This window comes from Mchenga conophoros, linkage group LG5 (assembly GCF_057382185.1).
Source record: "Mchenga conophoros isolate Kocher_MC1m ecotype Shallow Benthic linkage group LG5, M_conophoros_male_GT1.1, whole genome shotgun sequence".
In the NCBI taxonomy this organism is placed as follows: domain Eukaryota; kingdom Metazoa; phylum Chordata; class Actinopteri; order Cichliformes; family Cichlidae; genus Mchenga; species Mchenga conophoros.
Window position 1 is genome coordinate 3,954,066 of NC_140530.1, and position 21,868 is coordinate 3,975,933.

General features: G+C 40.6%; 1 protein-coding gene across 1 annotated transcript; it reads left to right on the forward strand.

Annotated features, from left to right (window-relative positions):
• The first annotated feature begins 859 nt into the window (after positions 1-859).
• LOC146573591 (serine/threonine-protein kinase 35-like) lies at positions 860-14,671 on the forward strand. The gene is made up of 3 exons (XM_085272836.1): positions 860-1,513; positions 6,384-7,125; positions 12,467-14,671. The coding sequence occupies exons 1-2, from the start codon at positions 1,006-1,008 to the stop codon at positions 7,100-7,102; spliced, it is 1,227 nt and encodes a 408-aa protein (XP_085128962.1). The 5' UTR covers positions 860-1,005; the 3' UTR covers positions 7,103-7,125; positions 12,467-14,671.
• The last annotated feature ends 7,197 nt before the right edge of the window (positions 14,672-21,868 follow it).

Genomic DNA, 21,868 nt, shown 5'->3' on the forward strand with positions numbered 1-21,868 from the left:
CTGTGCTGGACACACAGCAAACCTGTTGAAAATGAAACACATTGATGTACCATCCTGAAGGAGTTGGACTACCTCTGCAGCCTCTGGAGCATCCAGGTATCATCTCATGCTACCAGTAGTGACATTGATCATATTCAAATATAAACCTATGAAAAAACTGCTGGAAAAGATGAGGAGAAAATTGTCAGTGGCCTCCACCATTCCTCTGTTGTGGGTTTCATTAACAACAAAGCAGCTGAAACTGATTAATAACCTCCTCTAATACAAAGCTTAATTGACTTGATGCTATACTCAGATTAACAATGTAGTATATATGGAAACGCTTCGAGCAGAGAACCCATGTCAGTACAAGCTTCAGTGTTTCGTAAAGCTTAATTTGTCCCTTACTGCAGTGCAATTTCAAGACAGCTGCGATCAACTCTCCCACTTTTCCTTAAGGATGACATTTTTATCCAGGTCATGGACGGGGATGGAAGTATGCCTTCAGCGAGGGACACGCCCACGAAATCATCTATTGAAATCATGCAGGAGGATTAGAAGCCAAGCAAATATAAACAATCAATCTAAATGTTAAACAGATGTTTAAACAGAAATTAAATTTTCTGTTAATATCAGCAAATTAAATATTTACAACATGCATAATTCATAATTCAATACAATTTAAGTACTTGCAGGGCCAGTCACCTTTTTCCATGTTCACTGTGACATTAAGTTTTGTAGCTACAACACCAATAGTAAAATTCTCACGGAAGCAGCAGAAAAAAAGGAAGTGTGTGTGTGTGTGTGGAGAGAAAGGGACAGACTGTTATGTAACGCAGGCCTTGCCTTTTATTGTGAAGGCCTTTGCCGGAAATGCTTAGTGTTTCCTCACTGTCGTTTCTTCCTGTTTGTGTTTCGTGCGATATCGTCCCACATTGCTGTGGAAGTTTTCTGTGTTCTCTGTAGAAAGGTGACGAGACACACGGGAACTGTTGCTGGAAAAATGTGACCGTTTTTGTTGAAAGGATGAGCGATTGTCGCGCGGACACCGTCGGTGGGGATAACTGGCGGAGACGTACAAGGAGTGCGCGAGCGTGCTGCAGACAAACCACCGAAGCGGGAGTTGACGAGTCCAGCGTGCTTCGGTGTCTGAACGTGGGAAACACGGAAGAGGACCATGACATGGAGGAGGACACCAGCCTCTTCAAGCAGGACGGCCTGGAGCAGAAGGTCATGGCGCCCCGCTATAGTCTGCTGCGGGAGGTGGGAAGGGGAACGTACGGCGTGGTGTACGAAGCTCTGGCCCGGAGATCGGGTGCTAAAGTTGCTGTAAAGAAACTGCGGTGCGACGCGCCGGAAAACGTGGAGCTCGCCCTGCAGGAGTTCTGGGCGCTAGCAAGTCTAGAAAAAAGGCATCAAAATGTTGTTCATCTAGAGGAGTGCGTGCTGCAGAGGAACGGTATGGCACAGAAAATGAGTCATGGAAACAAACTGTCCAAGCAGTACCTGCGCCTGGTGGAGACATCATTAAAAGGTGGGGGTCGCTCTCGCTTAGCCCTACAGCTTTACCTGTTTGAGCTGAGATTAGATAAATTGGATAAAAGATGTGTTCACAATTAGTGCCGAAATAAAATAGCATCCTAGGTATTAGATAGTTGTGCTGTGTAGCAACATGTTTTGCTTTTAGGTTAATGTAACCAAAATAAGAGGATTATTCAGTGTACTTTTGACTTTACGTTCTGAGGACGGGGCACTGCGTCAGATTTAGATATGGATTTGCTGCTTGTGCCACGGTTTTGTCATATTTTGCTTCAATTACTAATCATTGGGGTTCATTAGTTATCAGTTTCAGTTCTGGCTTGGTCACAATTTGGATCACTGGTGACCTGATTGTTACCCAGAGGAGGCTGTTTAATCTTGCTGGTTTTACTTTTTGTGATTCGTGCCTTGTGCTGGCCTGTAGCTATCTTTTAAAGGCCCATAATAAGGTTCTTATGCTTGCAAAGGTTAGTTTGGAGGGTTAGCTTTGTCATTATAGCACAGTTGTTTTTGTCGCCATGACACAGACTCGCTGGGGGATGGGTAGATTTTGACACACTAAAATGGAGTCTGTTGCGTTGCTTGTGTTAGAGGTAATTTTCACATTCCACTCACAATCCGTGCACTTAAGACAAGTTTACACTTACACCGTTTTTGCTTTGTTGGTTTAGCCTGTCTCGGTGCCATCACCTCCCTGGCGATGCTATCACCTCCCTGGCGATGCTTTCTTTAAACGCACAGTGACAATGTTATCTTAGGACAGTTTATCTCAGGCCCACCAGTCATTGATTGGTAGGTTTTCTCAGTAGAAGTGGCTTTTGATTTCATAAGGGGGGGGGGTGTAGATATGTCTCACCATTTACTTAGTTTACTTATGTAACAAGTACAAAAACCCCATCAAAGATTATTGCCTCAAGAAGATCAAAGAAGACGTGGGCAGTTTGCCTTGGATTAAAAACTGTGTTATGGGGCAATCGTGGCTCAAGAGTTGGGAGTTTGCCTTGTAATTGGAAGGTTGCTGGTTCGAGCCCCGGCTTGGACAGTCTCGGTTGTTGTGTCCTTGGGCAAGACACTTCACCCGTTGCCTACAGGTGGTGGTCAGAGGGCCCGGTGGTGAAACTGAAATTTCAAAATGGTGCTTATTTGTTTGTACGTCTCTCCACTCTCTCATGCTTGTGTCCCACCCTTCCTCTTTATCTCAATCACACCAGCAACCCTAACCCTAACCCTAACCCTCGCCTCTGTCAGTGCGCCCCAGGGTGGCTGTGGCTACAATGTAGCTGCCATCACCAGTGTGTGAATGTGTGTGTGAATGGGTGAATGACTGGATGTGTAAAGCGCTTTGGGGTCCTTAGGGACTAGTAAAGCGCTATACAAATACAGGCCATTTACCATTTCTTTACAAAGTATTTATAAAATTTATTAACTTTTGTTTTTCTACAAGAAAACATAAGCTATAGACTGGTTGTTCAACACCTTTTTGACACTAATTCTTAGTGACATAAAATATTCCCACAGTGTACTGGTAACACATTTTCTTGGTAAGTGAAAGGTTAATTTCAGGCAGAGACGCAAATCCCCTTTGGGGTTGCGTCAGGAAGGACAGCAGGCATAAACTCTGGCAAGTCAAACTACGTGACAAGGGAAGCATCTAAAAGTAGGTTTTCCTAAAGACATGTATAACATAGACTCGATAATACACAACCACTTAAAAGAGAGTACAAATAATGTAGCAACTTGTCAGTACAGCATAGAGCAGGGCGATATGACCAAAAATATTTATCACAATATACATTTCAGGGCTCTCAAAATTTCAAAATCCCTGGTAGCCCTTCGGGCAGGGACTCTTCAGTTTTTGGTAGCCCAAAATAAATTTAAGTAGCCCGAATAAAAAAAGAGAGCAATTTTTTGATTAATGTTTTGTTTCCGTTATAATATTATACATTAAAGTATAATATTGTAACGGAAACAAAACATTAATCAAAAAATTGTTGAAACACAAATTACAACATTGTATAAAAATTACAATCATCAACTTAAATACTTGGTTCTAATTGAACAGAAATTTCTATGAACTTGTAAGAACTGTGTAGTAGGGCTGCTCGATTATGGCAAAAATGATAATCACGATTATTTTCACTGAAATCGAGATCTCGATTATTTGACGATATTTATTTAACAATAACAATGTATTGAATAATGACTTTAAAGACTGTTAAAAAAATAATATAAAATAGTGTGCAAATACTGATAACAGTGCAAATGTTTGCAATATAAAAAATAAATGAAAAATGTAAACATCTGTTTAGTGAACTTTGCAGTGTTGCTCTGTGGTGCAGCTACGACACTGTAGCAAAGTTTACACACTATGTCTACTTGATCCACGTCTGTTTGTTTTTTTTTTCTTTTTTTTACCTCTCTTTTCAACCAACGGCAGTCACTCTCCTCTCCAAATAACTTCTGCTTAGCTTTCCGAGCTTCCCTCGGGTCCTCTTGTTGTGACACGTGTTCGAAATGCAGAGAGGTGCGCTCGATTTGCCACACGGAGCAGCGCGAGAGTAAAGCACGAGGGAGGGGCTAATAATCGGCTCAGGCATTTTTAATGATCGTTGAAAGCCCAGATCTTAATCGTGATTAAAATTCAATTAATTGAGCAGCCCTACTGTGTAGGACATGAATCAGTCTGTGTCAGATCCTGAATTTGAAATTTCCACTGAAGTCACGGGTAAGAGACAAGTGGAACCAAGATCGAGGCCATTTGCTTTTTGAAGTTTGCAAAGACTGCTAAATTTTGCCAGTGGTAGTTCACTCTTTGCAACATAGTGCGCTGTTCTAAACAGATTTTTCGGGTTTATTTTTAGTAATGCATTTCTCATGGATTCTAATGGGGGCCTTTTTTAAAATTACTGGTCCCAGTAACAAAGGCGCTTGTCGATCGAGGGAAAACCAACAACACACCCGGCATTCGTTGTCAAAATAAGACGCGCACCAGATAAGAAGTTGCAGCGTGCGGGACGTCGGGCTAGCGATTTTGCGAGCCCTGCTTTTGGAAATTTGCGATAACGATATAACTGACGATATAATTGACACTAGACAAAATACTCCACAACTTTATTAGTGCAAAAAAAAAAGAAACCCCATTAATGTTTTTTCACTTAAACAAGCAGCTGTTTTTTATGTGCATTAAAGTTCTATAAATAAATAAAATTTAACAGTGCAAATTCCTCGCTGACAGTTTAACCAAAAGGCATTTCCAGTGGAAACTGGCCGACATATCCTCAGCATAACCATGTATAATATCCACAAAACTTAAAAAGAGGTTATACACACACAATACGGTAATATTATGTTGAAGCACAGTACGTATCACTGCGCGAGGCTCCTGCCTACGATAGTCCATCAAGCAGTGCGGCTTAGTAGCTTAGCAAAGTCATACTAAAACATTTGACAGATTTTCGAGCGCCGTGTACATAAAATCGTTTCAAGGTGAGTAAGCACAACCAGAATTCATACATAAGGCACACGGGATTACACTGTCAATTTTCAGAAAAATCAAAGGATTGATTTTAAACGTGCTGTGTGGTAATAACAACGGCCCGCTAGCATGCTCTACCAAAAATTGTGGTTTGTTGTGTATCTGACGGGCGAAAGATAAACCAGTTCCACACCACCGAAGTTGCAGCATTTTTACAAACCAATTCTGGTTCATCTGTTTCATTCAACGATCCGCTTTCGCCCTTCACATTCTCTGTCGCCGCTATGCTTTTTCCACCATGTGTGCATGAAAACAAAGGCACTGCGCAGGCGCATTTTACCCATATTCTATCGCGATATTCCTCTTTCTTATCGTTGCCTAACATTTTACCGGTATTAATGTGAACGGTATGATGTGGGCCAGCCCTAGTACAGCATACCCTGTTTATCATACATCTGGACACTTACGAGGACCATAACTTGCAAAGGGATCATTCAATTCAATTTTATTTATATAACGCCAAATCACAACAACAGTCGCCTCAAGGCGCTTTATAATGTACAGCAGATTATACAATAACAGATACAGAGAAATTATAGCCAGCCAGTGCATCAGCCCCAACATGTCAGTAAATTTGACACATTTTGCTGCGTCTATTTCTGTAATTCAGTGTCAGTAATGAAAATGAATGCACATGCTGCTGTCAGTGCTGTAGCCTGTATAATTATATCGACAAAGGAAAATAAAAATATATTCTTCAGCCGACCAGAAAAATCCCCAGTATGCTAGATTACCAGTGCAGCCCTGTATATAGACCTTTTGTAGATTGTGTACAGTGTGTATCACTGCTAGATATCAGTAGATTACATTTTCAGCCAACTGCAGTCAAAAATGTAATCAAACTGTTTGTCAGAGGGAAACTGAGTTTTAGCACAATGTCGGGAGTAAATAAGGATTTTTATGCACATAGTGTGTGTGTGTTAGAGCCCTGATTTCAATTTAGGAGATGAGTTTTGAGGTGAAGTGGAGGAAAGCTGTGGAGGGGGCAAAATGAGAGGGAGATAAAGAAAATCATGTTAAATGGTCATATATAATTTGAATGGGGCTGCAATGATTCATCGAGTGACTGGAGTATTTCTTATCCGATTACTTGAGTAATTGATGACTCATTAAATTACTCGATGACTAACGGTTTCCCATCTGTAGAACTGGAAGTCTTTTTGCACATCAAGATGCCTGCTGGCCATTAAAATGAATGCAGGTCTAAGGCACTTCGTCATACCACATACACATCACTTTGATAAACTGTGTCATTCTACATTTTTTTTCTCTCTTTTTTTTTATCATTTTTGTTTTTGCTGTCTATCTGATAAGTGTCTCGCTGTTACAGGTGAGAGAGTGCTTGGCCCCCCAGAGGAACCTTGTTACCTGTGGTTCGTCATGGAGTTCTGCGAAGGAGGAGACCTCAACCAGTTCATCTTATCTCGGCGACCCAACCCACGAACAAACAGCAGCTTCATGCTCCAACTAACAAGTGCTGTTGCTTTCCTGCACGAAAACAATATTGTTCATCGAGATCTCAAACCTGACAACATCCTAATTTCAGAGAAATCAGGGACTCCAGTTCTGAAGGTGGCAGACTTTGGCTTGAGTAAAGTTTGCGCTGGTTTAGGAAACACCAGTGAGGGAAAAGACTGTGAAGACAAGAACAAAAACGTCAACCTCAACAAGTTTTGGTTGTCATCTGCTTGTGGCTCAGACTTCTATATGGCTCCTGAGGTGTGGGAGGGCCACTACACAGCCAAGGCTGACATATTTGCCCTGGGCATCATCATCTGGGCCATGCTGGAGAGAATTACTTTTATTGATTCTGAGTCTAAGAGGGAGCTATTGGGTACCTATGTGCGACAGGGAGGTGACATTATGCCTGTTGGTGAGGCACTTCTCGAGAATCCAAAGATGGTACTGAGCATCCCACAGAAACGCAGGTCATGTATGTCAGATGGAGTGAAAAAGCTGCTTCAGGACATGCTCGCTGTCAACCCTCAGGACCGACCAGATGCTTTTGAGCTGCAAGCCAGAATGGACCAAGTTATGTGTACTACATGACCCTCAGCCATACTGTTCTACAGGTACACGTCTCGTTTTAATCACCCTCCAGCATTCTGTTTTGCTGACGGTTATTCTGCCTTCAGTTCGTCTGCTAGTACTGTTTGTATTGTTTAGCTAACAGCATTCCTTGTCCAGATTTGCTCCCTCTGCTGAGTCAAAGTGAATTGAAAAGAAAAAAATCGATCTGAACTCATTGTACATTACTGCTATCTGAAATGTTCAGCCTGCTCTGTAATGTACTGGAGAAGTATCATATGAAGTAACTTCAGATCATCCTTTAGACTGAGACAGTTTGGGGAATTTCTCTAAAGCATTGCCAATGCTATGTCAATACTACTTCATATGAAATCAAGATATTATTGTGGTTTAACATCAAATATGCTTAGTATTGACTGCACAGGTTTTATTTGATGTTGAGGACCAAGAAAATAGAAAACTAGCAAAGGAACCAGCCGCCAAGGAAAAGTACAAGATAGGAAGGCCTTGGGCTACCTAATTAATTCTTAAACTTATTACTAAATATTATTTAGTCAATATTACTACTGAATTTTTTTTTATTCACTAAGTACCTTCTGACAGAAAAGTGGGAAATATCACCAGCCGATCTCCAGTAAGTCTCTTATTCTGTAAAGGAATAGAACCTTCCAGTCTTGAACTGCAGCTCGCCCCAGTGGTAATTGCTCAGCACATAAACCAGTCTTCCACCTGCTGCAGCTTCTGTAAAGACAGGCATACACTGTGTGACTTTTTTTTTTTTTTTTTGGCCCATTTTGAGACTATTTTTCACCTGTGTGTCGTGCATCGTGTAGTATACATGGGGTAATGAGAGGCGATTAAGACCTCATGACCATCTCCCGATCAACGGTCGTATGGTCACAAGAAAATCAAACCTGTTTGAAATCCTGGTCACCCCTCGTGAGGGTATCTCACTGATGAAGCAGTGTCACAAGCTGATTTAACGCAACCTCTCACGCTGCGCATGCGCAAACACAGAAATAGAAGTGAAAAAGACAGAGCAGCATGGCAGTGCAGTGTGGGATCTGGACACAGATTGCAGTCTCCCCACTTCCGGGTTCCTCTTACATTTCCGGAAACAAGAACACCACGTGTTGTGTATGGACGCACACTGTGAGCAATCAGGTTACATCAGCACGTCGGGCATATAGTGTGAGAACATGCATTATGAGCTACGAACTTCTAACTCCTGCGATTCAGTCGCACAGTTTGAGCAGGAGCTGAATAACGCGACTGAAAAAATCGCAGTGTATGCCCAGCTTAAGAGTGACCCTCCAGCTCACTGTGGATCTCCAGAGCAGATCAAGTGCTGCAGTCCACAAAGGTGGAGACTGAGAGTTATCGTTCCATAGGATGATATGATTTTGGTTAAGTAGCTGAATGATATAAAACACCAGTGCATCAGCAACCTAGCCAGCTAGCCAACATAGAGTAAAAACCATAGACAGCAGAAAAAATAAACGCAGACTGTTCGATATGACTCCACATGAACAACTGATTGACTGAGGTGGATCATCCACTAGTAAACTTATGGTGTCAATAATAAGTTGCCATATGTATTCAGGAAAACGGTCCAAGTAAAGTGTGTTTGGGGAAGCCGTGCGTTGTATATCAGGCCAGTAAAGTATGGAGACAAATTTGCCTCACAAAGGTAGCAAGTACGTATGATATGATCCACAAGGGTAAACTAAGCCTTACAAATGTTCTGTGATTTATGTGTAACATTTAAGGACTCCCGCATGTGCTTCAATCCATACAAAGATATGAAGCAATCTGACCACATGTAAAACTGTTTTACTAATGCATATATCCAAACCTGAATCAACACTGATCATGTACGCAAAATTTATGAAGTTCAACTCATGAATCTGATCATTTTCTTGATGTATGCATTTGTAAAAGAGTTTTACATGTTGTCAGATTGGTTCATATTTGTGTGTGGATTCCCTACTTTACTGGCCTAATATACAGTGCACGGTTTCCCTTCTCAAGGATTGTTCTGTCTCCAGCCTTGGTGGGGCTGTTCTCATATTGTTCCCTTGCCATTAAGAATACACCTTGGATGGTTCAGTGGAGAACAGCTGGTTTATTTTCCTGGCTTCTGTTCCTATATCTCTTCGCTTTGCAGTTTTCAAAGACTCCGGTATGGACAGTTTGCTGTACTTCTTAGGCATCCCTTTCTTCATCACACTTCTCTACATTACAGATAGTTGGCTGCCTTCCCAATGTGTTGCCTTGAGCTTATCTAGTCTCCTCCTCCATGTAGAGTACTACTGCTTTTGGCTGTTCATCTTGTAGCCAAGCATCTGAAGGACCACTGCTGTATTTCTTTTAATATTGGCTCTGCCCTGCTGTCAAATTAAAGAGAAAATCGGATCGTCTTCTGAGAAACATCTTTGGATCGTCTATTGCTGCCTACCTGTGCTTTAATAACAATCTATATTATTCATATGAGAATTCTCATTTCTGTTCCAATCTGGTTCCTGTACGTTATTTGCCTCAAATTACATTTGAGGTGTGAGCTACTGGGACCTATTATACAGAATTAATTTATTTGTAATAGTGGGCGGGGCATTTGTTTGTGTAGTGCCTACATACTTTATTTAGTGACTGGACTCTGGATATTTGTTCTCACATGTATAAATGCCTGTGTGTATTGTGGTGGTGCTAACCAAGACCACTGGTTGAGTGACCAAAGCCCCAGTTATCCTTTGACCTCTGAGCCACAGATGGCTGGTTATAAAGGGAGCATACATTCCCTTATTGAACATGGTCAGTGCACATGATGGGTGAGCGTTGTATGCCGTGACTGTACAACACACTATGCTTGTGTTTGCCATTGCATAATGTGACATTGGGGGGTGGGGGCACTACAAACCCAGCTGACCTCCGGTCTCTTGCTCTGCTTTCTTCCTCTAAGTGTTGTGAAGACTCCCACCACCCCTGCATGCATTGTTTCAGCCATCCCCTGCTCATCTCCCTGCACGTTTTCCATGCTGAGCAAGACTGTCATGAGTTCAAATGGGCTGACTCATTTACAGTTTAATAATTAATATTTATGCAAGTAAAGTCACGAGCACAGATTTTTTTTCTGCAGTGCAAAATTTTGCATCATTGGATAAACATCAGAGAATGCGTATATGTTTGTTTTTCTTCATTGCAGTCACCGCATGCTCCTTTCAAGGCTAACACACATAGTGATTCACTAGAGTCAAACACACAGATACGCATGCACAAAAACACATGAATACACACCAAATCTCCAACATCCAGAAGACACAATACTGTCAGTTATTTTGTCTCCTACTAATGTGAAAACAACAAGAAGAAAGAAAGGAAGGGTAAAAGCTGCCAGTATTTTTGCATTTTTATGTGCGTGATGGTGTGCTAGTTGTTCTTCAGCAAGGAAGGAGGGACAAGAAGACTTGTAGAGGTTTGCTGACCCAATAGGTCTGGAAGAATTGCAGCCTCAGTGTGTACAGAGATACGAGAGAGAGATGGTATTTGTTCTGCTGACATCCTAGTTAACTCTCTTTGGCTTAGCTACAGTTCACAATGACCTAAAAATCACCAAATATTCATGTAAAGGTAAGCTCTCCATCACACAATTGCTCCAAAAGGTAGTCCTGTGTGATGAGCGTTTTGAGTATACAATAAACCTGTTCTGAATAGTATGTTGCAAAGGGTCTATCAGATTCTCGTGTTGCATGAAGCAACACTCATAAGTCAGCACTCATTATCAATGCGTATTCAGATTGCAGGATGAAGCTCCAAATCCCTGTTAAAGCTATCTAAGTCACTTATGTAACAGTACAAGTGGAAATGCATGACTGCATAACTGGGTGCAGTCTGCAGGGAAAGGCGTAATGGTTAAGTCACATTTAACAAAGGGCCTGTTTGTGCTGCAGAATTCAGCAGAGTTTTTGGATCCTCTCAGCTCTACCATAAACACATCTGTGCAGTCTGCCATGCTGCCACATATTTTTAATGTGTGAATATGACCAGGGGATGCAAGGTTTTTGGGAGCTGATCACATAAACCAGGTTTTCACAGATTCCTTTATTTGACCACCATAATGTTACATTGTCATCTCTGCCAGCGATTTGGGGTTGGTCTGGCTGAGATGGATTCTTTTATGATATACCCTGGGATCTGCCAAGTCAAACATTTGTTTTGTCTTGACTCTAGAGTCAGCTTACTCACTGTTCTTGTAGGTTACAGTATTGATATTCACTCATTTGATATACTGCTGACTTTGCCCTTGAAGATATTTCTGTGTAATTCAGTTTACATTCATTGTCCATCTGCTGGAAGCAAATGTGTCAATTGCTTAACGTGTGTGCAGTCTGCAGTGGGCATTGCTGTAATAAATTTGGGAGCTATTTACTGCAACAGGTACTGATTCAGCACATCTGCTGCTCTTTTCACATACTCGCCACTGCACATAGATCAGCCTTGTCGAATGTATGTCACTGAGGTCTGTCCAGCTGTCTCTATGCCATACATGTTTTTCTGAATCTGAACAACACCTGGCACCGATCTGAAATCCTCCAGGGGACAAGGAAAACACTTTTTAAACATGTTATTATTTTTAATGGCAGATGTGCTGCTACCAAACAGAAATGTGTCAGGAGAAAAGCAGTGTGCAGTTTGATCTTTTAACTCCAAAAATCAGCTAAGATTGACACGCTTGGTTAGAATATTTGAAGTCACAAATGTGTGTTAGACAGATGTCACAAGGCCCCGAGGCACATGAGGCACATGCACATGGCCTCTAGTGAGGTCAGCTGCCCATTGCCTCTGGTCGATCCCAGCAACAGTCGCCTGGGATTTGGTGCTGTATAAATAAAATTGAATTGAATTGAATTGGTTCTTTGGGACTCTCGTCCTTCTGCTGGGTTGGATACACAGTTGTTGCCAAAATGTGTGATCTCAGGTCTTCTCAGGTACTCTTTTGGGCTGTGGATGGCCCGATCTCCTGGATCTATCTCTGTCTGCCTTTGGCTCCTGGGGATTGTTATTGCAACTAGCCACCCTTGTAATCAAGTACATTTTGTAATTTCTCTCTCTCTCACACACAGTCAAGGAACTTTGGCACAACGGTGCATTCAGATCATAATTCTGATGGCAAAATGTGCCAGACATTACAGGTTTTTTTTTTTTTTAATTTCTAACTTTATAGCAAATGAATTTATCCTCTGTATTTGTAATATAGGACTTTAGAAAAACAAAACAAAAACTTTGTCACTTTGTCCCAAGCTTGTCCACCTCCATGTCCCACGTGTAATAAACCAAAGGTTTTGTGCATCTGTCTGCTTGTTCACTGGTTCTCCTGCTTCTTTGCAGATGTGTGTTGCTGTCCAAAGCTGGTGCTTCTGCCTTCATTCAACCTGAAGACTGTGAAGATAAAGAAGTAAAGAGCAGTTTCTCCTGTAATGTAGATGGTGAAATGGGATCATAATTCTTTTGCTTGTTAGATTAAATTCATTTGCCAGTGCTACTGATAAATTATTTGTTTCATCTTCACGATGGGAATAGATGGAACGGATAAAAGAGATGCAGCAACATTTTTCATTTCACACTTGACTTGAAATGGCGACACTTTGGTCGCCAGCCTGGAACTCTGATGATATTTAATGAAAACACTGTGATGTAAGATAAAAACTGCTGCTGGAAAATTTTCACTTGATGCGGTGGAGCGTGTGTGTGAATTTTTTCGTTTTGTTTTGGGGGTGTTTTTTTTGTTTTTGTTTTTGTTTTTTCTCTAAAAAGTGACAGCTTTCTGATCTTAGGACATGATAGAAAAGCATGTCAGCTGCTTTTTTTTTTTTCTCTGTTGGGTTTAAATTCTAGAATTAAGTAATAATAGCTGGTAAACTCTGTTAGCCACTGTAATAATTCCAGATGTTTTAAGCCTGAATTTGTGTTGTGGTCCCATTTGCCATCTTTCCAAGCTGCTTGTAGGCTGTCTTGCAGGCCAAGGTGTCAGTCCAAGCTAGTCCTTTCAAAATTTACTAATCATTTAATCTACAATGTGCTTGTCCATCACAATCCACGACAATCAGATCTACTCAGCTGAAGGTAAAAGGGTGTATCTTCACATTTGGGAAGTGGGACCTATTCATTACACTCCACCCCCTCCTGGTCACTACTGCATGCTTTCTTACTGCAGATTGCACCACCTATACAACATTTTGGCTTCTTTTTTGAATATCTCTCATTGAAGTTGAACTTTAGTGACACATCACCGCTCCATGTGTCATACCTTTAAATTCAAATTTGCACCAGCTGCTTCACCATCTTTGATTTTGCATGCAACTACATGATCCAGGGTATATGGGCCTTGATAATTTAGCTTCTTCAGTATTTAATTGTAATTATAGAAAAGGGAACCATGAATGTAATTTTACCCAAATAAGTTTTCCATTAATTTCAAATGAGATGGTGACTCAGCAGTTTGTTTTTTTCTGTTCTTGGAGCTTTTGGCATGCAAAGTCACATTTTTACTGGGAACTGCAGTTGTGCTGTTTGAGCAAAGAAGCAAAGCTGCTGATGTCTTTCAAATTTTATGCAGTTTAGTTGTGCCTGGTATCAAATGTTTGAATGATTGCATTTGTAAGCAGAGGGAGATGTTAGTGCAATGACCCCCAGCTCAATATTTTGGATTCAGTTGGCTGCAGAGTTGCACTGAGCTGACTAAAAGTTGTCTTTGTAATCGTGCTACCTCCTGTTTCCCCTTTTCATTGAGCCATTCCTCACACATTCTGGGTAGATTTCATTTTTGCTTCCACTCATCAATGTCTGTTCTAATTTTCCTTGATGGCATGTTTAAAAAGATTTGCATTACAAGAACATCACATAGGTTTTGAAAAATCTGCTGCTGCCTTGTTTCTTTGTTTTTCCTTTTGTTCAGTGTGTTTAAAAATTAAAAATAACAAAACCCTTATTAACACTGACAGAGATGATTACATTTATTTAGCCCCGGATAGGTCATGAAGCTCTTAAAACAAATGTTAATTTCCTGACCTTCTGTGATGAACATACCTCAGCTCACCTCCTTTGTTTTATTGTTTTTTTAAATGTTTTATTGATAAACTGGAGATGAGTTAATTTGAAGAGGGAAACTTGAAATGACTGTTTTGTTGTTGTTGTTTGTTTTTTAAATCAAGACTTCTGATCTATTGTTTGATTCAAATGACTCTTCTTAAAATATTATCCATATACATTCTGCTCCCGCTTTGTGCTTTCTTTTGCTGTTCAGGTTATGGAACTATTATGCCTGTCTAAACTTCAGTGACTGAGTCACTTGTTTTCTATGCAATCCAGCCCTGGCTAATTTGGTTGTAGCCCTTTGCTTCACATCTCTACAAACAGTTGAACACAATGAGGTCCAGAGTTTAAGTGGCTGACCCTTTGCAGCAGTCCTTCGTTCTGCCTTTGACTGCTAAAGCCATTTGAATAAATGGAAATGTTTGTGGGGGTTTTTTGTGTTTTTGTTTTTTTTATTGCCAACTACATAAAGGAACTGTTTTAATAAAGGTTGGAAATGCCTCTATTCTGTGTGACTTCTTAACATTTAATCCTAATATTTGTCATCAAAAACTTCCCCTTACCTACCAACACTCCAGTCGCTGTGATGTCAGAGTCAAGTTTATTGTCATTACACATGTATAAATACAGGGTAATAAAATACAGTTAAGTATACAGATGTTTATATTGCTATACAGAGACCAAATGAACAGATGAACTCCAGACAAATGTAGTGTTGTATACATATGTACAGATGTACCGAGTGCTATGAATATAGCTTTCACTACTTAAACAGTAGCAGAGGTGTAGCGCTCTGAAAAGACTATAATACTGAACAGTGTACGCTCTATAACAGAGACTATGCTATGTCAGTGTCCTGAACTATAGCAGTATCCAGTGTGAGCATATGGTGGAGGCTGAGAATGAATGACAGTCATGATCTTGGTCATCGGGAGGGATAGGGGGGAGGAGGGGCGTAGGAGGGTTGAGTAAGTGTGGATGAGAAGGTTCAGCAAGGGACTGAGTTCAGTACGATGACAGCTGTGGGGAAGAAGCTGTTCCTAAACCTGCTGGTTTTACTCTGAAGGGTCCTGTAGCGACATCTGGAGGGGAGGAGCTGGAAGAGTTCATTGGCAGGATGAGAGGAGTCCCTGAGAATGATGCGTGCCCGGTGTAGACATCTCTTCTTGTGGACATCCTCAATAGCAGGAAGTGGAGTCCCTATGATGCGTTGGGCGGTTTTCACCAGTTCCCATACCAGACCGTGACACAGTTGGTCAGGATGCTTTCTATTGCACAGCGGTAGAAGTTACCCAGTATGTCAGCAGACAGGTGGTTCTTCCTCAGTGTCCTCAAGAAAAAGAGGCGCTGATGAGCCTTCTTGACCAGGCTGGAGGTGTTAGTTGGCCAGGACAAATTCTCAGAGATGTGGGTGCCCAAGAACTTGAAGCTGAAAACCCGTTCAAAATGTATCAATTTACTTCCGTCCATGGTCCATCCGTAAACTGTCTTCTGTATATATATTAAAGTTAATATGAATTCTAAAAGTCTTCCAGAGCAGTAAGTCGTGAAATGGTGGGTAGGTAGAATAGGTCTTGAAATAGGCAAATATACTCATATTGAGTATGCAAGAAAGTGCTGAGATATTGGGGGAAACTAAAATCATCCATTCGCTTATCCTTTTCAGGGTCGCGGAGGGCGCTGGAGCCTATCCCAGCTGTCATAGGGCAAGAGGCGGGGTACACCCTGGACAGGTTGCCAGTCTGTCACAGGGCTAACACACAGAGACAGACAACCGTTTGTGCTCACATTCACACCTATGGGCAATTTGGATTAATCAATTAACCTATCCCCACTAACTGCATCTCTTTGGATGGTAGGAGGAAGCCGGAGTACCCAGAGAACCCACGCAAACACGGGGAGAAAATGCAAACTCCACACAGAAAGACCCCGGCCTGATGGTGGAATTGAACTCAGGACCTTCTTGCTGTGCGGCAACAGTGCTAACCACCGTGCCAACTAAAACTAAAATCATAAGGTTGCCAATTTAAAAAGGAATGAACAGTCTTTAAATGTTATTTTAGTTTAAGTTTAATGAAGTGAGAGACCAAAAATCCAGAAAAAATAATTTGCAATAAATTTATCCGAAGTTCTGTGGTAAGATGAAACCAAAACTGTGCTGGACATGCTTTGTTTGGAGGAATAGAGATGCTGAATATGACCCAAACAACACCATCCCCACAGGCAAGCACAAAAGTGGAAACACTATGCTGTTATGCTAAAGGCAGAAGACAACGTCACTGTCTTCTGCACCAATGGACAGGGCCATGTACAGTAAAATCTTGAATGAGAATCTCCCACCCTCAGCCAGGATGCAATGGATTGTGGACAGAATGACAATGAACCAAAACATACTGACAACAACAAAGTAGTGCCTAAAGAAGATGCACATTAAGGTCATAGCTTGTGTCCAGACCTCACCAATAGTAAATCTTTATAGGGAGTTGAGGTTTGAAGTTATCAAGTGGCAGCCAGGGAACCTAAAGAATCTGGAGTGTTTCTGTAAAAAGGAATTGGCCAAAATCCCTCCTGGGATGTATACAAATTTGGTACGCAACTAAGAAAGGTGATATCGCTTGCCCACAAGTGTTTCTCCATCAGCTGCTAGCCATATTTTGCTTGGGTATCAAATCCTGATTTCATTCAATGAAAATCAATTATCAATTAATACATTTTATGGGACATGCTTTTTTTTCTTCAGGATTTTGGTTAATATTTTGTCTACCATAAAACTTATAGACTGTTTATCTCTTGATAAGAGAGAAAAACTTACAAATTCAGGAAGGGATCAAACATTTATACAGGGCTTTTAAAGCGGTCAATAGAATTTCAAAATTAATTCTGTATTATTTTTTGTTAACAGCCTAGTTGCTGTATTCTGGACTAAGGCTACGTTCACACTGCATGCAAAAGCGCGTCAAATCCGACTTTTTTGACCCTATGCGACCCATATCCGATCATGGTGTGACAGTGTGAACGGCACAAATCCGATATGTTCAAATCCGACCTGGGTCACTCTGGTATGTGGTACTGAATCCGATACATATCTGATGTTTTAGAAAGCGACTGCTGTTTGATGGTCATGTCGCATTAAATCTGTCTTTTACATCACTGACACAAGACAGACGCCGATTATCAGCGCCAGAGAAGACATCGCGAATGCTTCCTGTCCATCCCGTGTAGATGTCAGTGAAACTGTTGGGAAGACAACGTGAACATTTTATTTATATTGTATAATCTGCAGATTCTGACAGAAATCTGCAACTATCCTTTGAAGCACCGCTCCTCTAAAACAGCAATAAGGATCAATAGGCCATATGTAAATAACAAAATAACTTAAAGAAAAATTGGGGAACGTAAAGTCCGAAACAAGTCTTTATATCTTAATATAAAGATATAATCAGTAAAACAATACTGATTACATCAGTCAAACAATACTGTTTGGTCTGGGTCTGAACAGAGCGCGTTGTGTGTGACGTCTTCTTTTGCATAGTGGGCCGCTTTGAGGGTTTACACAGGAGCACGTTTGCTGTCACATTTTATTTGTAGTGTGAACAAGCAGACAAAAAAATCGGATTTGATCAAAAAATCGGAATTGAGCTTTAAGACCTACAGTGTGAACGACTGCAACTCTCACAACCACTGTCCACACTCCAACTACACCTCACCTCACAGTAAATGATCATTTCCATTTTAAGCATTTCCAAATAATCATTTTCCATACTGCTAGTATAAATATACACAGTATAATGCCATCACTACAATATACATGTTTTACACACTCCTTTTGTTGTTGACATTTACAGGCTGTGTGCAAAAGGCCACACTCTTCAAATTCATGCCAACTAATATTTTTACGTCCAGTAGGTGTCCTGCTAGAGCAAATGAAGCTTCAAGAAGCTTTGCGCTGGGGTGAACCAATTGGATGAAAAGCTTCAGTGCTTCATGGAGCTTCATCTGCCCATCACTAGATTATACTATGAAAAAGGAAAAGTTTTTAATTAAATTGCTAAGCAGATAAACTACTCAGAAACACCACTATGTTTGAGCAGGAACAGGAAGTGATACTCTACCACAAAGCAAGCGAACACCAAGTGACAGCACCAACAAGATGTGTGCCACATTATAAATGTGGCACTTACTAAGGCACTCTGTCTTCTGCAGTTTGAGCCCGACCTCTGTCTGAACTCTGTTTTGAACCTGAACTGAATCTGAAATTGACAAGCTGTTGCACACCAGTGCTCATTTCACAGCTGGAATGTGACAGTCCAAACACTTTCCAAACAGATTCCAAGATCATCAGTTCAAACAATTGCACATAAATGCTTACAAGTTATTTGGATATGTCACCACTATATGCCAAGGTCTGCAAGACCCAAACTGTCACCCTCAGATAAGAAGAAATTGGTGAGTGAGCCCAAGGACAACCAAGGAGCACCCAAGGATAAGGACAACCAAACAGTCAAAAAAATCACTAAAAGCCCCAAATTATGACGGTATTTGTGATGACTGTACGTAAACTTCTGACCACAACTGTACTTTCCGCATCTGTGTGCATGTGAGGTAGTGTAGACCAAGTGGCTAGGAAGGCGATAAGTAGACAGCATCAACATCAGTTTCTTTTAAGTGTACTTTTATTTTCGGCATCTCTATTATACCATTTTAAAACCTGGTAGGTAGTGATGGTCCGCTTGAAGCTGAAGCTCCGGTGCGTGTGTCAAAAAAATCAACACACTGCTTCAGAAGCTCTGTGTCGAAGCTTGATTCGTTTGGCCAGAGTCACGTGATCAGTGACGTCCGAAGCTTCATTTAGAACCTAACTGCTTCGGTGTCTGATTCAATGGTTTATAAGGAAGCGAATCATTCGCGGGATTTGTGGTGTTTTGATGGTGACAGATAGCAAACCACTGATCATTCCATTGAGAGATTTGGAGCCAGCGAGGAATAGAGGAGGTTCTGTTGTGTGGGAGAATTTTGAGTTGATTTTGGTCAGTTGGGTGGGTTTTCCAGCTTTGTGTTCTGGCCGTTTGCTTTTGTTTTGTGCGTGTTTATTATATCTTATAATGGGAAAAAACTTAAAATGTCAAAAAAAAATCTGCTTTCATAGTATAAATATCATTAAATAACTTTAGAAAAACTTCCACTTGACTCTTTACATGTAATGTTATAAAAATATATATTTTATTGTTTAATTAATCTGAAAATGTTAGTCTGCCAAATGTGCAGCAATGTAATCTATTTATTCTCTTCAGCTGATAGTTTGTGGGGCCCAGGTAGACTGTATAACTGCATCTCTACCAGTTTCTCTGCATTCCAGCCTCCTCTGTTCCATGTGAAGGGATTTGCCTTAAGGCAGGAGAAATGATCTCCACGAAAAGGAACAGGTTCGGCCATCGCACAGTGGAACAAATTCTCTTCTTAAATAAAAATGAGAAAGAGCTACTTTAAATGCATCATGTTTTTGTTCATAAGCATTTTCCCTTTCCATTTCACAATCAATTCTACCTCCAGGTCAAAAATATGTCTAGGAAAATTTCCCTAATATATAATATTATATATATTATATATGCTCACAGCAGAAGCATACTCCACAATGTGTTGTACATTATCATATGTATATTATATGTAACGTGGTATTTTTCAATTATTGTATTTACCAACATCAAGAAGTCACAAGCAAAGAAAGACCACGCCATGGTGCATGTTTAAACAAGAAGAGTTTACTGGTCAAAATTATTTATTAAACAAATAAACCACATTTTCTTAACCTCCCAAAAATAAACTTTCAAAGCAACGGCGGCCCAATATCAGTCATAATGAAGCAGTTGGTTTTATTTTGTGGATTCAAGCTGCTCTTCGTATTTTTGGCCACCAGATGTCACCAGAGAGGACTGTGTTGAAAAGCTTCGAGTAATGAACCGTTTTTCAATACAAGCTTCAGTGCTTCAGAAAGCTTCATTTGGCCATCACTACTGGTAGGCAAAATCTCACTTGCTTTCAACAGGACTTTACACACACCTGAACCTCATTAGTCTCTACCATTGAAAAATAGGTTGGAACAAACACTACAATTCTAATCAAAAAACAGGAATACGATTATGCATCCAGTCGACAAACTAATTTACCCAGCTAAATGGCCTGAAAAGTAAAACACTGCATACAATACAACTAAAAATAAAATAAATAATACTATACAAAATTAAAAACCCTCTAGTTGGTTGTACCCAGTTGGGCACCAATGACATCATGACCCTATATAAACAAGTACTGGGGCGGCCCCTCCCACGCACCTGTTTTAGATCTAGGACCTGAACAAATGGATAAACATGGTAAGTATAACCAAAGCAACATAAGCAAACATAATTTGTTAGAAATTGACCTGTGAACAGAAGAAAATTCAAAAGACTTGATGGTTAGTATAGTATTTGCTTTAGAAATATATGCATGGATGTAATGGATGTAACCAATTCTACCACAAACTAACCCGGGAAAGTATGTAAAGCAAAGTTACACCAGCAATGTCTAAATTAAAGCATTATGGTCAACTGTAAAAAAACAAACAAACAAACAAGGGATAAATTATCAATATGGTAGAGGGAGAAGTGATAAATGAGTTCAAGCATAGCTACTTTGTCACAGTGCACCAGAGGGTCCCAGTAATTATGTTTATCTTCAAAATCTGAGGTTTTGTAACCGTCATTTGCTAAGACACAAACTGCATATGGGCTGAAAAACCAGAATGGACATTGAATGTGAAAAGCAGCTGTCTGTTTCTTCTTACATGTGTACCAATAATCTTTAAATGGGCGGAGACAAACAAATATGCATTATGTCATCTTGTCCATGTGCACTAAAACATAGTCAACATCTCCATGACCATGGTATACTGTTGTGAACTGGAATCTTATACATTATATTGCCAAAAGTATTCATTCAGCCATCCAACTCACTGAATACAGGAGTTCATCATTTCCATGGCTACAGGTGTATAAAATCAAGCATGCTTCTACATGCCTAGGTGGATAGCTCTCTGGGGCTCAGTGAATTTCAGTGCCAGGATGCCACCTGTGCAGCTGTGAAATTGTGTCCACTTGTGAAATTTCTTTATTACTAAATATCAGTCAAATAGTCAACTATTAGCAGTTTTATAATAAAGTGGAAACAACTGGGAAGGACAGCAACAGTCATTAAAATAGTAGGCGATGTAAAATCACAGAGCGGGGTCAGCGACATCACTACAGACCTCCAAAGTTCATGTGGCCTACAGACTGGCTCAAGAACAGTTCATTGAGCGCTTCATGCAATGAGTTTCACTGGCTGGGCAGTTGCATCCAAGCTTTACATCACCAAATACAATGCAAAGCATCTGATGCAGTAGTTATAAGGCACACCACTAACTGATTCTAGAGCAGTTGAGACACTTTAACAGGTACATGGCAGAGTGGGGCACAGAAAGAAATGGGCATGAATACTACTACTGTCTACTGGTAGACAAAGCAGTTGCCCAAGACTGCAACAAGACCAGACATAAGAACAGTCATTTTTTACTATTCACACTACATTTCTCATTTATGTATTGATCAAACTTATATTTTGATTTCTTTGATTAAGAATAGCAGTGCTTTGTTATTAGGAAACAGGGAGAAGCTCTGTTTTAGC

What these genes read in the sequence shown, in the direction of transcription:
- LOC146573591 (XM_085272836.1), top strand. Translation starts at nt 1,006, where the DNA reads ATGAGCGATTGTCGCGCGGACACCGTCGGTGGGGATAACTGGCGGAGA. An exon ending in GGTGGAGACATCATTAAAAG is followed by an intron (nt 1,514 to 6,383) that starts GTGGGGGTCGCT and finishes TCGCTGTTACAG; the next exon opens with GTGAGAGAGTGCTTGGCCCC.